We start from the raw sequence: 18771 nt of genomic DNA, 5'->3' as shown, positions 1-18771 counted from the left end.
TATGTAGGGATTTACTTACATTGGAGGCAGTTCAGAGAAGGTTCACTAGGTTGATTCCTGGGATGAGGGGTTGTCTTATGAGGAAAGGTTGAGCAGGTAGGGCCTATACTCATTGCAGTTTAGAAAAATGAGAGGTAATCTTATTGAAACATAAGTTTCTGAGGGGGCTTGAGAGGGTAGATGCTGAGGATGTTTCCTCTCATGGGGGAATCTAGAACTAGGGGGCATAGTTTCAGAGTAAGGGGGTCACCCATTTAAGATAGAGATGAGAAGGAAGTTCTTCTCTCAGAGGGTTTTGAATCATTGAAATTCTCTACCCTAGAGAACTGTGGAGGCTGAGTCATTGAATATATTCAAGGCTGACATAGACAGATTCTTGAACTTTAGGAGAGTTAAGGGTTATGGGAACAGGGAGGAAAGTGGAATTGAGGTCAAGATCAGATCAGTCATGAGGCTCAAGGGGAAGTATGGCCTACTCCTCCTATTATGTTCTTGTGACTGGTTGGGTGAGTGGGCAACAACATGCCAGATGTAATACAAGATGGCAATGTATGAAGTTATCCATTTTGGTAGGAAAAATAAAAAAGCAGAATATTTTTTGAATGGTGAGAGGCTAGGAAATATTTGCATTCAGAGGGACCTTGGTGTCCTTGTACATGAATCACAGAAAGTTAAAATGCAGGTACAATATGCAATTAGGAAGGCAAATGGTATGTTAGCTCATGTTACAAAAGCATTGGAATAGAAGAACAAAGAAGTCTTACTATAATTATACAAGGCATTGGTGAGGCCACAACTGTGTGCAGTTTTGCATTAGTCAATTTTGCTCAGCAGGTCTTCATTTTGCGTTTCTTGTTCTACCAATAATTTTCACTGAATCATACAGCAGAGCAAGAAGTCATTTGGCCCATTGGAACTGTTCAATTAGTCTTGCTTCCCTGCTCTTCCTCCACAGCATTGCAAAATTTTCCCCTAGCTGGGAGCTAACCAATAATTTATAAAAGTTTAGGTGGCTCCCTTGTTTTTGTACTCTATGCCTCTATTTATAAAGCCAGGGATCCCTATACCTTTATATAAGTTAAAATATATAGATAAAGGCTATTAGCTTTATCAACTTGTCCTACAACCTTCAAAGATTTGTGTATGTGAACCCCAGGTCTCTCTGTTCCAGCACCCTTTTAAATTGCGCCATTTAGTTTATATTCCCTCTCCTTGTTCCTCCATCCAAAATGTATTCACTTTTCTTCATTATTCTTGGTTCCTTCTGGTTTTGACATTCCATCTTACAAGGAGAGAAGGATGCGTATTCATTTGGATGTTCCTAATGTGCTGCATTACTGCAAACAACTAAACTTTGTGGCAGCTTTGTCTTGTGAAGTGGAGGGGACAAAGACAGGAACACTTGGACATGACCATATGCAGGCTCAGGATAAAGACAAATGTGGGAAAAATACCTCAGGATCCACACCATCTTTATTTGTTGATACCTCATGAACTATCTCACTCATTTAAATTAAGTAGTGCGTCCAGAATACGCAAGCTCACCTTTTTGTACACTGTGATATCAAAACCAGCAGAAAACAAGAACAAATGAAGAAAAGTGCTCCTGGGGTATAATAACCTAAAAACTCAGCCAAACTACCAAGCATAGAGCAAAATGCAGCCAAGGGGACACAAGAACGTTCTCTTGCTTTTCGAGATATGCTGCAGCAAGTAATCTCTTCAAGATTCTTTGGGCAAGGCTTTTGCTGTGGGCAAGGACTTGCAGGACTGAAAGCTCGCTGTAGGACCTTTAATGAGTATTTTGAATATTTTAATGTGGTATTGTATGTCAGTAGCAAATCACCACTCTCAAAGTCAGGAGCCTGATGAATCAGGCTCCCAATTTTGTAGCACATGCCCACTTTTGTGAGGCCAGTTCATATCACAGGGCCTCACCAGGGAGAAATTCCAGTATGCTGCCAATACTACACAGTACTAAGCAATATGGTAACACCAAGAACAACCTAAAATAAGCATAATTGGTATTAGGAAGAACTCCACTGCAGTGGACTGCTGTAGGTATCTACAGCAACACAAAATTCTTTCAATGTGGTCTTCAGATTATGCTTGGCTTTATTGAATGAAATGAAAAAGAATGTATTTGTAGGAATGGACAAGACTAAATATCAGGATAGCATTATAGTATGATTATGCATGGCTCCACTTTTAAAACCTGGTAAAAAATGTTTTGTAAATCCATTAATTAAGGTTGCACCCTTTTTAATTGTTAGGTGGTAAAGTTCTTAAAACGGTTTAACTGAAACTCCGTAATTAATCTGTTGTGTTACTTTGGCAATGGTTGCACTTTTGCATCCACATCAGGAGGTCATGGATTCAAATCTCACTTCAGCACACATAATGGACAGACACTTCAGTGCAGTACTGAAGGAGTAATGCATTGTTGGCAGCAATGTTTCCTCTAATTTTTTTTGTTGCTGTGCACAGCCTATTCATTTAAGTGCTTCGGCTCTATAAATTGTTTTGCATGGCCACACTCGCGTAGTAACTTAAAGCCTTATGCCTCGCCTGTGCGGCTGCACAACTTAGAGGAAACATTGGTTGGGATTGTAGTCTTTAGATGAGATGTGAAACAAAGGCCCAGTCTCCTCATTCAGGGGAACGTAAAAGATCCTTGCTGCTCTTGAAGAAGAGTGGGAGTTCTCCAATATTTATCCCTCAACAACCACCATCAAAAACAGATTGAGTCATCATTCATCCCATTTCCTGGTTGTGGGACCTTGCTATATCAAAATTGACTTATGCTTTTGTCTACAAAACAAAAAAAACTACTTCAAAAGTGTTACTGCACATGATAAGGCACTATAAAGAAAGTTCTTTCTTTCACTAACAGAATGAAGATTAGTATTTACCTCATGAAGTGGGAAGATCGCTTTAAATGTACCATCATTCAGTAAATTGCGTAGACAATTTTTAACTAAGAGAGAAAAAAGAACATTAGGTAAGAAACAGTGCTGTTGCTACCAATAGCAATGCAGTGATGAACCACCTCATCCTATATAACTGCCAGCAGCTGCAAACCAATTTTCCTCACAGGTTGCCTTCTGTATGGATTATTGGACTGAGATATCTGGGTGAAGGACCAATACCTCTGGTGTATAACATGTCCAAGGTTCAAAAAGTTAAGAGATTGAAATAAATTAACAAGTAGTGTGAGACCAAGGGCTGACTTTTTACTTACTTGCCCCACTGGAACTGGGGAGAGATTTCAGCCAAAGTCAAGATTCCCCTGCATGCTGTGGCAAGAAACAGCAAGAGCAGCGGGACTAAGCTGGAACCAGGAGCCAGCCAGGGCCTGAATTCGGAAAGAAAATTTGAGGTGTGACATCACAGTAAAGCAGGTAAGTGATCAGTGGGTGAGTATTTTGCTCATTTATCTTTCAAAACTCATAATTTATTAGTAATTGTAAGGTGTTTTAAATATTAGTATGAATCATCAGCATTAGTAAGGTTTATTATAATAGTAAAGTTTATTGGCAAAGCTTTATTAGCATTGGTAAGGTTTATTACCAGTAGTAAGGTTTATTAGCAGTAACAAGGTTATTAGTTAATAAATAAAGTAATGGCAGGGAAGCTCCAATCTCAAGAGTTTACGTCCTGTACAATGTGGAAACACCAGGACACTTCCTGTGTCTTGGATAACCACTTGTGCAGGAAGTGTCGCCAATTGCAGCAGCTGGAGCTCTGAGTTTCAGAATTGAACAGCAGCTGTCGACAGTGTGGTGCATCTGTGAGAGTGAGAGCTTCGTGGATAGCATATTTATAGATGTGGTCACCCCGCAGCTTAAGGGTACACAGGGAGACAGGGAATGGGTGACCACAAGACAGTCAATAAAGAAACAGGCAGGTAGTGTAGGAGTCCTTTGGATGCGTCCTATTCTCCAACCAGTATTCAGTTCTGAATACTGATGATGGTGATGGTTGATTTGTGGGGGGTGCAGCCAGAGCCAAGTCAATGGCACCACAGGTGTCTCAACTCTACAGGGGGATGCAAGGAAGACCGGTACAACAATAGCAATAGGAGATTCTATAGTTAAGGGAGCAGACAGGCATTTTTGCAGCCGCAGATGTGAAGCCAGGATGGTATATTGTCTCCCTGGTGCCAGGGTCATGGATGTCACTGAGCTGTTACAGAACATTTTGGAGGGGGAGGGTGAACAGCCAGAGGTCATGGTCTATATCGGTACCAATGACAGAGGTAGAAAAAGGGATGAGGTCCTGCGGGCAGACTTTAAGGAGTTAGGAAAGACATTAAAAAGCAGGACCTTAAAGGTAATAATATCCGGATTATTTCCAGTACCATGCATTAGTCACCATAGAAATAGGAGGTTAGAGCAGATGAATGCGTGGCTGAACAGATGGTGCAGGAGGGACGGTTTTAGATTCCTGGTGTAAGGGCCTGCTAACCAACCCGAACCAGATGGGACCCGACGACATGTGTTGGGCTCGGGTCGGGTCAGGCCAGCTCGGACACGCTGTATTACCACCTCAGGTAAGGGACTCTAATGTTAAATTACTTTTTGGAATTTAAAGGTGATTTTGTCACAGTTATTTTAAGCTTGTGCAGGTAAGGAACAAAGTGAAAAACGGAAGGTAGGTTACTGATGGTCGGGTCAGGGCGGGCGCGGGAAATAATGGAAGGACTCGGGCCAGGTCAGGCTCAGAATTGGATGGGGTTCTGTCGGGCTTGGATCGGGTCTCATTTGCATACCCGAGCAGGCCTTTATCCTGGTACAGCGGGACCTGTTCTGGAGGAGGAGGGACCTGTACAAGATGGACGGTTTACACCTGAACAGGTTCGGGACAAATATTCTTGCAGGGAGTTTTGCTAGTGCTGTTGGGCAGGGTTTAAACTAGTTTGGCAGGGGGATGGGAACCTGAGGGTGAATTCAGATGGGACAAAATCAGAAATGGAAATGGAAGGCAGAAAATTAGTGAATGAGTCTGGAAGGCAGAGGAAACAAAGGTTAGAAAATAATTTTAATAAGAGTTTGGCAGTGCTCAAGGGTAAAAGCTTCAATGCAAGAAGAATAGCAAAGAAAGCAGATGAGCTGAGGCACAGATAGAAACATAGCTATTACAGAAACATGGTTGAAAGAGGGACAGGAATGGCAGCTCAACGTTTATGGTTACAGGGCTTTGAGATGAGCTAGAGAGGGAGATAAAAAAGAAGCGGGGGTAGGGGGGGTGCGGGGTTGGCAATTTTGGTTGAAGAAACAATTACAGCTGTGAGGAGGGATGATAATTAGAAAGTTCATCAAATGAGACCATAAAATTGAGCTAAGGAACAAAAAAAGGGCAGTCACACTACTAGGAGTTCTGTACAATGTGGTAGACCCCGAAACAGTCGGAGGGAGATAGAACAGCAAATATGTAGGCAAATGTCTGAGAAGTGCAAAAACACCAGGGCAATAAAATTAGGAGAGTTTAACACCCCCATTATTAACTAGAATAGTTTCAGTGTGAAAGGAATGGAGGGAACAGAATTCTTGAAGTGCATTCAGGAGAACTTTGTTAGTCAGTATGTAGCAAGTCCAACAAGAGAGGGTGTGGTTCTGGACTTGGTTTTAGGAAATGAAGCTGGGCAGGTGGAAGGAGTGGCAGTGGGAAAGCAGTTTGGGGGTAGTGATCATAATTCAGTTAGTTTTAACATATTATGGAAAAAGACAATGATAGAACAGGAGTTAATGTTCTAAATTGGGGCAAGGCCAATTTTACTAAGCTGAGGTGTGATTTAGCAAAAGTGGACTGCAAATAGCTACTTGAAGGTAAATCAGTGGGAGGCATTGAAAAGGAGGATTCCAGAGGTTCAGAGTAAACATGTTTCCACAATGAAAAAAGATGGAAAGGCCAATTCTGGAGTCCCCTGGATGTCAAGGAGCATACAAGGTAAGATAAGGCAGAAAAGGAAAGCTCATGTCAGATACTGTGAGCTCAATACTGCAGAAAGCCAAGAGGATTATATAAAGTGCAGGGGTAAAATCAAAAAGGAAATTAGGAAAGTGAAGAGAGGGCATGAAAGAATATTAGCAAGTAAAATCAAGGAGAACCCAAAGATGTTTTATCAATACATTAAAAGTAAGAGGATAACTAAGGGAAGAGCAGGTCCCATAAAAGACCAAAAAGGTCACCTATGTGTAGTTTTGGAAGATGTGGGTGCGGTTCTTAATGAAAAGTTTGCGTCTATCTTCACAAAAGAGGGAGATGATGCAGATATTGTAGTTAAGGAGGACAAGTGTGAAATATTGGATGTTTATAAACATAGGGAGAGAGGAAGTATTAAGGGGATTAGCATCCTTGAAAGTGGATAAATCACCAGGGACGGATGAAATGTACCCCAGGCTGTTAAAAGAAGCCAGGGAGAAAATAGCGGATGCTTTGACCATCATTTTCCAATCTTCACTGGATGCACATATGGTGCCAGAGAATTGGAGGACTGCTAACATTGTATCTTTGTTTAAAAAGAGAGCAAAGGATAGACCAAATAATTACAGGCCAGTCAGTCTAACCTCGGTAGTGGGCGTGTTATTGGAATCAATTCTGAGAGACAGGATAAACTGTCACTTAGGAAGGCACTGAGTAATCAAGGACAGTCAGCATGGATTTGTTGAGGGAATGTGTCTGAATAACTTGCTTGAATTTTTTTGAGGAGGTAACGAGGAGGGTTGATGATGGCAGTGCAGTTAATGTGGTCCACATGGATTTGAGCAAGGCTTTTGATAAGGTCCCATATGGCAGACTGGTGAAACAAAGGGTAATGGTTGACGGGTGTTTTGCGACTGGAGGGCTGTTTCCAGTGGGGTTCCGCAGGGCTCAGTATTAGGTCCTCTGCTTTTTGCGGTATCTATTAATGATTTGGACTTAAATGTAGGGGGCATGATCAAGAAGTTTGCAGACGACACAAAAATTGACCACAAGACTGATCGTGAAGAGGGAAACTGTAGATTGCAGGAAGATATCAATGGACCGGTCAGGTGGGCAGAAAAGTTGCAAATGGAATTCAACCCGGAGAAGTGTGAGGTGATGTATTTGGGAGGTCTAACAAGGCAAAGGAATACACAATAAATGGGAGAATACTGAGAGGTATAAAGGAAGTGAGGGAACTTGGAGTGCTTGTCCATACATCCCTGAAGGTAGCAGGACAAATTGCTAAGGTGGTTAAGAAGAATACTTTCCTTTATTAGCTGAGGCATAGAATATAACAGGGAGGTTATGCTGGAACTATATATGACATTAGTTAGGCCACAACTTGAGAACTGTGTGCAGTTCTGGTCACCCATTACAGAAGGATGTAATTGCACTAGAGAGGGTATAGAGGAGATTTATGAGGATTGTTGACAGGACTGGAAAATTGCAGCTATGAGGAAAGATTGGATAGGCTAGGGTTGTTTTCCTTGGAACAGAGGAGGCTGAGGGGAGATTTGATTGAGGTGTACAAGGTTGTGAGGGACCTGGATACAGTGGATGCGAAGAACTTATTTCCCTTAGCAGAGGTATCACTGACTCGGGGGCATAGATTTAAAGTGATTAGTAGAAGGATTAAAGGGGAGATGAGGAAAAAAGTTTCATCCAGAGGGTGGTCAGGGTCTGGAACTCACTGCCTGAAGGGGCAGTAGAGGCAGAAACCCTCAACTCATTTAAAAGGTGTCTGGATATGCACCTGAAGTCCCGTAAACTCCAGAGATACGGACCAAGTGCTGGAACATGGGATTAGAATGAGTGCCTCATTTATTGGCCTGATCAGACATGATAGGCTAAGTGTGGCTTCCTTATGTGCCATAAATGATTCTACATTTTCTAAATATTTTAAATATCTGAAAAGGGGGAATGTTCAGGGATGTGGGGAGGGGGCGGAGGAGTGGCAGTATGTGAATTGCTCCTTAGGAGAGCCAGCACAGACACTATGGGTTGAATATTCTTCTTCTGTGTTGTAACAATTCTATGTGTGTGACATCACTGATCAATTCCACGCTCTGGTCGACAGACTTGACTTCCAGGTAGGCGGGGAGCTGATCGGTGAAGGCCAAAGGACCAGGTAAGTCTGCACAGTGGGAGCGAGGGAAGGTGATCTTATAGGTGGGAGGGCCAATGGGGACAGGAATGGGGGTCAATCCCCGGAGTGGGGGTTTGGTCAGTCCCAGGGAGGAGAGGGGCAGGGGATCAATGGGGTTGGGGGAAAACTCAGGCAAAGAGGCTTGATTGGGAAAGGGTTTCCCAAAGCAAGAAGGTGCTATTCACTAACCTACCAATGAAGGACAATTTACTGACACAATACTGATCCCTTGAACTGTTGGGACACGTGCAGATTGGTATATGAATATTGTTTGTACAGAAGCCTGGCACCATTTATATAGATGCTGCACTGGGACAAAAAAAGTCCTGGTTCCTGCATTATCAACATAGATTATCATGCTCTTGAATATTGCCTAGGGCAGACATCCTTACAGAAAGCTCATGCCAGATTCATACATAGAAGTTATAAAGTAGCCATTGTGAATGAATTGGGAGTGAATTGACAGCCTTTATTCACTGTGTACTGTAACCCTACATCCTCTATGTAGTCAGTAAAGCATTTGTCTTATCAATAATACTTATTCACAAAAGAGATTTGGAAAGCAGGTGCGAGCATGTTTCCCTGAGATTGAACCTTTTAGAAGGAAATTGTTAACATTAATACAATGTGAACAAGGAATGGAGGTTAAAATAAATTCAACCTAGTCTATATTACAATAAATTTACCCTGATGCAAACAACACCACATCAGAATTTGTGTAAATGTCACAATGTCCAGTAGAACTGCTAAGGTTTAGTTGTTTATTTCCCTAACTTTACTGAAATAATATTGCAACATGAAGTCAGAATCCCCAAAATTTCTTTATAATAAATATTAATCACTGATATATTTATGCAGCTTTTTAAAAACTCAATTTTAGTAAAAATAAAACAATTTAAAGGTTTTCAAGTGCAGGAAAAGATTAAATTGAAAACAGTTTCAAATTCCTAACACTTTATTTAAAATAAATGCACCCAAGTTGAACTCCACCACAATCTTCTGATGCACAATACTAATTATTTTTTAAACAATCTTCTTCAAAAACTTGCTTAGTAACTAGAATTTCTATCCAAGCATTGATGTGTGCCACTCTCCTCACTAAGGATTTGTGATTTGTGTTGTGAAGACACAAATTTGTTCAAAAGCATTTCCCCTGAGTTAACTGAAGTAAGTGGGGAAAGATTGCACAGAGAGAGAGAGAGGCTGCAGGACCAAGTAGGTCCATGCCAGGGGTCGCTTGTTGTGGGGGGGGGTGGGGTGTCAGTGATGGGTGCAGGGGACTGGGGGCATCGATCGGTTGGGCTGCCAATCCCTGGGGGGTTGAACAATCGGAGACTTGGAGGGTGATCGGAGGCCTGGTGGGGCAGAGGAGGTCAGAGGCTTCGTGATGGGATTGCAGGCCTAAGGTCGTGAGGAGGGTGGGGTGGATGCCTGATCGCAGAGGCTTCTCAGGCAGGCTTCTGGATTGGGGAGGTAGGTGTAAAGGTATCACCTCCTGAATCCGCACGTCCTTGCCTCAATGAAGCTGCCGTATTTCCTGATGCTTAGGAAACTCCGCCGACCACATTTAAAGTTGAAAACCTAAATGACAATGAGGCTCACAGTTTCATTATCACATTTACCATACCAATCCATCTTCTTGGGGCATGTTGGCTGCCTGCTCACCTTCTGGGCTCAGCTGAAGCTGGAAGTGAGTGGGTTGGAGGCGCCTTTGGATTGGGAAACAGATTTTGAAGACTTTAACACCCACACCCAACAATGATCCAAACTTCCCTTTTAGGTTAAAATTCACCCAAATGTGAGTTTTTAGACTAGGACAAAGGAAAGACTTGGGGAGATAAGGATACATTTTGAGATCTTAGGGAAGAATGAATCGAAATCAAAGAAAGCGAGATGAATCTTAATAGCAACAAAATAAGTATGCATGTGATGAAGAAACAAGAAACTGAAGTTTAGGGAAGCAATGGCATTTAATAGTATAGATAAACCAGATACAGACAGAAGATTGTAATGGAAAGAGAAATTAGAGGCTAGTGGTGAGAGAAGTATCTCTTTTCAGATGACAAGTTTTTTTTGTATCCTGTGGACGGGTGAGAAGAAAGTGCTAGAAGAAACTCTATTTAAAAAGCAAAGTATCCCGTATGCTTTTCTAAATAGCTTTATCAACTTGTCACCCTCAAAGAATTGTGTACATAAACTCCATGGTCTCTCTGTTCCTGCAACCCCTTAAAATTGTGTTATTGAGTACGTATCCTCACTCTTCTAAAATATATTACTTCACTCTTCTCCACGTTAAATTTCATCTTCCAATTTCATGGGTTATAGCACAAGGCTGCACCCAGGAGCATGTGGGTTTAGTCGTGGTGGTGGGGGGGTTCGACAAGAGACCTTGGGGGTGAGTGGGTAGAGCATGGTGTTGAGGTGGGGCATGCTAGTGAAGGTTGGAAACTAAGAATTTTTTTTTCACATAGAAAACTAAAATCCCAGTGACTATTGTAAAAAATGGCAGAAAGCAAGTGTAAATTGTCAGGGTATGATTATCCTCCAATGTTCTGAGTCAGAACCATATGACCAATGGAAGAATGACCTGGATATATGGATACAGGTTATGTCCCTACCAAACAGGAAACAAGGTATGGCCATGGCGTTGTCACTTCCTACCAAAAGTAAAATCAGAAGTGAAGTATTTTGTGAACTGAATGCTCGTCGTTTGGATACTGATGAAGGTTTGATCTTCTGTTAGAATTCTTGGATGAGGTTTACAAGAAAGATGATCTATTAAAAGTCTATGAGGCATGGTCAGACTTTGGTAAATTTTGGAAAACAGATGGCTGTTCAATGGAGAAATGTATCATGGACTTTAGCAGACTGTATAGAAGATTAAGGAAATTCAATTTGGAGATCCCTAGTTCAGTGCTAGCATTTAAATTGCTGGCTTGTTGTTTGGGATAGAAATGCAATACTGTACCAATATGCCTCCTAGTTTGCCATAGTCATGTGACCTCTACGATGAGGTACTCTGACTGGGGCAGCCATTATAGTCAGTTTCAATAAAGACTCAATATACACCAGAGTGGTGTCCTGTGAGCATGTAATATGGTGTCAGAAGTGGAGCTGAGGTGAGTGTTGAAGAGCTGTTTAGAAGCACAGCTACAGAACAAAGTCCACAGAAATGGTCAGAGGTGCTAAAAGCCGCAGGAAGCCACAGAAAAGAAACAAAGAATCAGATGAAAGCACAGGGTAAGGCTGACAAGAATGACGAACTACTAATGCACGAGAACAGTTGTGTGCATAGTGGGTAACTTGGGCAACTCACAGTGTCAATGATAATGCTTGCACATTTTTTTGTATGAAAAGGAGGAGGTTTGGGATAAAAATGCAATACTGTACCAATGAGCCTCCTGGCTTGCTGTAGTCTTGTGACCTGTACCAAGCAGTACTCTGACTGGGGGCAGCCTTTACAATCAGTTTCAATAAAGACTCAATATACACCAGACTGGTGTCCTGTGAACTAGTAATACTTGTGTTATCACTTTAACAATGTTAGGACTCCACACAATATCACAGGAAGTGATGTCATTCAGCATGTGATCAGTTAGTTGGAGTTGAGTAAAACACCTAGTCACACGTGTAAGTAGAACTCTCCTGTAAATGTGTTACTCTACAAATAAAGAACACACAGTTTTACAACCACTCAACTTAAGCTTGTTTGCACCTTATTGCAATATTAAAGGCATAACGCGTATGGTTTCTGAAGATTTTTGACTTTCAAGCACACCATCCTTGACATGGTAGCAGCGTGTGATCTCTGAAGCATCACACCCTCCACAACATTGCGGCAGCATATGGCCTCTAAAGCAGCACACCATTCGCAACATGGTGATAGCGATGTGCAGGAAAGGTCACAGCTCCAAGGTAAAACTACTACAGAGAAGCTCAGGAATAGTACTCTCAGGGAGCAGCGATCTTGGGCAGGACATTGAGACCAGCAATCTCTCCCGTTGTAGTCCAACACAGACAGGCAGCACAATTCATTGTCAAGGACGGTGGCAATTCGGCATGGGCAAGTTCGATGGCCTTGCATAAAGTGGGTGCTCAGTGAGTACATGAAGGAGGTTGTTCAGATTCGCGGTGGATGGAAAGAAACAGCAGAAATCAGGTGGAATCATGCTCGGAAACAGTGAGTAAGGTTGGTTCTTGTCGAGGTTGCAGATTGGCATCACCATTACTTGCCTGGTGTTTTCCTGCTGTTAGAGCTTCGTGGGCGGAGCCTCCCCAATTGCAGGCAAAAAAGCCTGTGCTGGACATGGTCAGACCTCGCGCTGCAGAAACAGTAGACCTGCAAGTTTTTTTTTCCCTTCAGGGAAAGGCCCCAGTAAAAAAAAGAGGCTGCAATTTAAACGGGAAAGTTCCAGCTGCATTTTTGACATTGGGAATTTATTTGGCACCAGTTCCACTAAATATTCTTCCAGGAATTGGAAAGCCCAAGACCTCCTCCATGAGTTTCAACTTTTTAAATAACAGCTGGAGTTGTGTTTTTTGGATCTGGCCCAACAGAGCTGGAAAAACAAAGGGTCAAAATAAAAATAGCAATCGGTGATGATGGGCTACACCGGATTAATATTCGGGACTTTCTGAAGTGGAGCAGAAGGACCCAGCAAGACTATGGTCTACATTAGAGGACCAGCTTAAGGTCAGGATTAGTTTCAGAATTCACCGCCTAGAGCTGATGACACACAGGTAGCAATCAAGAGAGACTATTGACCTATTCGTGAGCAGGTGCCAAGAGAAAGGCAACCTCTGTGACTTCTCAAAAGTGGAATTATCAGAGTGCATTATGGAGTAGGTGATTTTGTCTATCCCGATAGAAGCTTTTCAAAAAAGTGATACTAGACAAGTAAAAAGAGTATGATGTTGAAAGTCTCCCAAGAGAAGGCAGGAAGTTTGAAGCAATTGCTGCAAGTTGGCAGTGCATGCAGGCACGGTACTACAACTATAGGTGAGATAACCAGCAAGATACGTGGCAAGTTCAGCCTGATCCACCAACCAAGAAATTGCCCCACCTTCATGGACAACTGCAAGGTGTGTGGCAAGAAAGGGCACTGGGCAAAGCTGTCAGAAGCTCCAATAATGGAAAACTGGCCAGGAGTCATAGCAGACCATGACATGATAAGAATCAGACATCACCTGGTGGAGGAAACAGGGATATATCTGCCAAAAATACAAATCAAATGCAGACATGTCCATGAGATTGACAGTGATCTAAGTAGCATGCAGGGCACTGAAGGTGAGAAAACCTTCCACACAGTAATACTGACACACCAAATGGATGAGGTTACACAAAGAAAGCATTCACAACTGTTGATATAGTGTTCCCAGGGAAAAGTGGTCAACATACGTTGCGGCTCAAGTCAATGCAGGGCAAGTGCAAACATTTTGCTGCTGCAAATAGTGAATATGTAATAAAGACAAGAAATGCTCAGCAGGTCTGGCAGCATCTGTGGAGAGAGAAGCAGAGTTAATGCTTCAGGTCAGTGACCCTTCTTCAGAACTGGCAAATATTAGAAATGTGAAAGGTTATAAGCAAGTAAAGCCGGGGCAAGAGATAACAAAAGAGAAGGTGTTGATGGGACAAGGTCACAGAATAGCTGACCAGAAGGTCATGGAGCAAAGGCAAACAATATGTTAATGGTGTGTTGAAAGACAAAGCATTAGTACAGATAGGGTGTTAACGGACTGAAAATTGAACAGCCGCAAGTACAAACATAAAAAAAAAACAGTGGGTAAGTAAACTGAACAAACTATTGAACTTTTTGAAAATATTGAAATTATTGAACTCAATGTTCAGTCCGGCAGGCTGTAGTGTGCCTAATTGGAAAGTGAAGAATATGTAACTGGTGAGATGGAAAGCCATGATGCAACCAACAAAGACAAGACTCATCGCATACAATGGTACATTGACCAACTGTGTAGGTACTCTGGGTCTGAGGTGCAGGTATGTTACCTCTGTTCGGTCACAGGTTTTCTACATCATTGACATAGATGGTCCAGTTGCAGGCCTGCCAGCATGTAGCGAGCTTCAAATCATAATGATCCATGGAATAAAGTAGTGTGCCAAAGACACGTGACCAGAACAGGTTCCACCCTATCAAGTCCATCGAAAATTTACAAAAAAATGTACCCAAACTGTTTTGACAAATTGGGAAGTTTCAAAGGAGAAGCCATCCGACAAGGCTTGAAATGCTGTCCACACAAAATCCCCACATTTGAAGAACTGAATCTGAACTTCACAAAGGCCAAGTTTTATCGAAACTAAATGCAAAGCACAGGTACTGGTAGGTCCATCTCTCCGAAATTTCACAAGAGTTGACAACTTTCAGGACTCCTTTGGGTGATTTCGCTTCTTGAGCCTACCGTTTGGCTTATCAGTAAGCCAGGATTTCTTTGAATGCATGGATCGCATTACAGAAAATGTGCCAGGGTGTACATGTATCGCTGATGATATCAAAGTTGTGGGCACCACAAAAGAAGAATATGACAGGAATTTACATATCCTGATGGAAAGAGCCAAGGAAAGCGGGCCTTGTATTTAACAGTAAGAAATATGCCAGAAACATAAGGCACATTAACTTATTTGGCTCCATTTAGTCAGACAGAGGCAGAAGACCAGATCCCAGCAAGATAGAGGCTATTCAGTCTATGCATGCCCACAGACAAAGAATATTTGCAAAGATGTCTCAGTGTCTTCAATTTCTTAGCTCCTTACATTTTAAGTTTCTCTGAGAAGTCTTCAATTCAACGGAAACTCCTCAGAAAGGAAACACCATTTCTGTGGCTTGAGGACCACCAGCATGCACACGATTTGATGAAGCAGTCATTATCAATCAATGCATGTTTGCAGTACTATGATCTCAACAAGGATACCATTCTCGAAGTAGATGCCTCGCAAAAAGGCCTGACAGCATGTTTGTTGCAGGATGGATGACCAATAGCTTTCGGTTCAAAAAGCTAATCCCCCACACAGGCCAACTATTTCAACATAGAAAGAGAAACACTAGCACTGGTGGTTGGAATCACAAGGTTTCACACTTTTCTGTTAGGGAAACACTTTGTGGTTGAAACAGGTCATAAACCATTAGCGATGATCTGGCAGAAGCCACACACAAGCATGCGTCCCCAGCTGCAAAGGCTGTTGATAAAAGTGCAAGGATATGACTGCGAAGTCAAATACAAGCCAGGGAATCTCATGGTGACCTCTGATGCTTTAAGCAGATTACCTAATCCCAGAAAGTGTGAAGATGTTCCACTAGATATCCAGATTGACATTGAGCTAGAGGATGTATACCAGATCGATTTGATGCGTTTCAGGCAGAAGAAGCATGAAGAATTATGGGAAGAAACCTCAAATGGCCCAGTCTTGAAGACACTATGGCAACTCATTATTAAAGGATGGCCTGACAGCATAAAAGAGGTTCCTGTGGAGCTCATACTTTCTGGTCATACCAGGATGAGTTGGGCATTTCTAGCAGTGTTAACTTCAAAGGCTTTGCCCTGACATCCTCTCTTAGTTACATATCGGCCATAAAGGTGTTGAGAAGTCTAAGAGACTTGCACACGCGACCGTCTACTGGCCAGGTATGAACTAAGCAAATGGTAAAGTCATGTGATGCTTGCCAGAAACACCAACCATGCCAGCATAAAGAGCCGCTCCTTCCTTATGACATGCCATCACATCCTTGGTCAAGGATAGCCACCGATCTCTTCACAATCAAAGGTGACGATTACACTTTAGTCACCTATTACTACTATAATCTTTTGGTAATACATCGATAAAGGGAAGCTTCAAGCGTATCAGGTCAATACTATCAGTGCAACTTTCAACTTGTTTGGTCCCCGGTAATGATAGTATCGGATAATGGTCTGCAGTACATTGCCAAACCATTCTGAACCGGGCAGGAGATGGGGTGTAAATCATGTCACTTCTTCACTGCATTACCCTAGGTTGAGTGGCCTAGCAGAGAGAATGGTACATACAGTCAAATCATTGATTGTAAAGTGTCATGAAATAAAACAGGATCCACATATAGCCATGTTACACCTGACGGTGACACCAATCGACACAGGGCTGCCATCCCCTGCAGAAATCATATATGGAAGACAGGTTAAAATAATGCTTCCAAGTCACCATCTTATGAAATCCTCCTCAATACAAAATAGGCTCCTAGCAAAACAAGAAAGGATGAAGATGATGCACCACAAGCATATGAGTGTGGAATTCCCACTGTTATAGATAGGGCAGAGTAGAAGTGTGGTTCCCTGCAGAAGTGTCCAAAGTCTGCAATGAACCAAGATCTTATGAAGTAACCACCCCCAACGCAGCAATGTTAAGAAGAAATTGAAGTCAGCTAAGAGAACTAGCTGACAACCCTAATCAAAAACAGAATCACACTCAGATCTGCAGAACATAGCAAGAGAAAATAACCAGCGTAACAATCGAGCACAGGATGACTGTCAGAATACACACAAAAGTTAAGCAAAGAAAGCTGATAGGTCCAGTTCTCCATCAAGCTACACTGTGACAAGATCAAGTCAAGTCAATGTACTGTTCAGAGACACTTGATTAAAGAACATTAGAGTCAATGCATGCATAAATATTTTTCAAAGTCATTTCATTTCATTATGTACATAGATTAATGTATATTTCCATTTTAGGAACGGACGATGTTGCGATATCACTTTAACAATGTAAGTACTCCACACAACATTACAGGAAGTGATGTCATTCAGCATGTGATCAGTTGGTTGGAGTTGAGCAAGGTACCTAGTCGTATAAGACAGAGCTCTCTTGTAAATATGTTGCTCTACAAATAAAGAACCCACAGTTTTACAACCACTCAACTTAAGATTGTTTGGTACCATATTGCTACATAAAAGCAATAACACAACAGATTGTGCTAGGGTGTCATATATGGACAGGCTCCTGGTTCTAACTGGGGTTTGGTTCCTGGAAAAAGACTCCCTGTTGGATCAGATGTCTGCTGCCTTAAAAAAAGTTCTGGGGTAACAGTCATTTCCTGCAGTCTTGGTAGAACAAATGGGACATTCTGCAGTGGCACAAAGAATGGAGGACTCAATGATTGTCGGATTTCAAAATGGTCCAGATACTGGGCACAGGCACCAGTACAATGAAAAAGTTAAAGGCAGGAGGAATGAGGATGAAAGCACCTTTAGCAGGTCTGCCTAATACAGCAGAGGACAGAATTAGAACAGCAAAAATAGGCGAATTAATTCCATGAACGCCCAAGGAACAGTTAATAGGTGCTTCAGGTGTGACTTGAAGTATCATTATGCAATGAACTGCCCAAAGCAGAGAGGCAGGGTTCTCAGAATGACACATAACACAGAGAATTTTGGAGGCAGAAGAGGAAGATACTGATGAATCTGAACAAATTGAATTAGTCATAAGGAGTTTTAGTCCTGTAATGAATGCGTTAGTTGCAGATTCATTCAACTGTGCTGTGTTAGATAGTGCTTGCATGTCGACAGTATCTGGAGCAGATTGATTAAAATATTATCTGAATGCATTCAGTAGTGATGATTGACACAAGGTTAAAGAGTATAAAGGTACTACTTACTTTGGGTTTGGTATTGACAACAAGTCACTAAAGAGAGTTGTAATTCCATGTAAAATAGCTGGAGTAAGCCATTTTATCAGTTAATCTGTAGTCTCTAGTGAGATACCTTTACTGTTGAGTAAATCTTCTATGAAAAAGGCTTAACTGAAACTTGATATGGAGCATGATAAGACAATTGTTTTTGGAAAGTCAGTGGATTTGCAGTTTACCCAATCAGGGCATTATTGTATCCCCTTAACAAAACTTGATGGTTCTAGTCAGAGTGTTAGAGAAGTATTAATGGCATCAGATGATAAGAATCAGAGAGGAAAAACAAGCTAATTGTCTTAAAGTTAGACAGACAATTTGCTCATCCTTCTTGTCAAAGATTAAAAACCCTGCTAAAGGATGCAGATGTGGGTGATGAAGGATCTATGAGGATAATAGAAGTCATTAGTGAAAGGTGTGAAATCTGTAAAACGTATTGGAGGATGCCGTCACGTTCTTTTGTAAGCTTTCCATTGGCATGTGACTTTAATAAGGTAGTTTCCATGGATATAAAGGTATGGGACAAAGTCAGAAATATTTTCATTCTAAATTTTATAGATCTGGCAACCAGATGTAGTCTTTCTACAATAATACATAGCAAGGACAAAAGAGTGATTACAGATAAAATCATGGAGAAATGACTAGAGACCTGACATGGGGGCACCAACTAAGTTTCTGAATGATAATGGAAGGGAATTTGCTAATGACGAGTTCAGAGACGTGTGTAAACATGAGCATTATGGTCATGAATACTGCAGCTGAAAGTCCATTCAGCAATGGACTTTGTGGAAGGATCGATGAAATGCTGATGATATGCTGCATAAAATCTTAGCTGACCAACCAAACTGCAAGTTGACTACTGCCCTGGCATGGGATGTTCATACAAAGAGTTCACTTCAGATGTTTGGAGGGTATAGTCCCTATCAATTGGTCTATGTGCGAAATCCCAAATTGTCTTCTGTGCTGTGTGACAGTCCTCCTGCTGTAGAAGGTACT

General features: G+C 41.8%; 1 protein-coding gene across 3 annotated transcripts in view; it reads right to left on the bottom strand.

Annotated features, from left to right (window-relative positions):
* LOC137377286 (anoctamin-9-like) overlaps positions 1 to 18771 on the bottom strand; it is a 178331-nt gene that overhangs the window by 102223 nt on the left and 57337 nt on the right. For all 3 annotated transcript variants that reach the window (XM_068046833.1, XM_068046832.1, XM_068046836.1), the window contains exon 6: positions 2913 to 2977. In XM_068046833.1, the coding sequence (XP_067902934.1) occupies positions 2913 to 2977 (65 nt within the window). The remainder of the gene's footprint in view (positions 1 to 2912; positions 2978 to 18771) is intronic.

This window comes from Heterodontus francisci, chromosome 14, assembly GCF_036365525.1.
Source record: "Heterodontus francisci isolate sHetFra1 chromosome 14, sHetFra1.hap1, whole genome shotgun sequence".
NCBI lineage: Eukaryota > Metazoa > Chordata > Chondrichthyes > Heterodontiformes > Heterodontidae > Heterodontus > Heterodontus francisci.
Note: the sequence above shows the minus strand (reverse complement) of the source record. Positions and strands in the feature narration are given on the sequence as shown.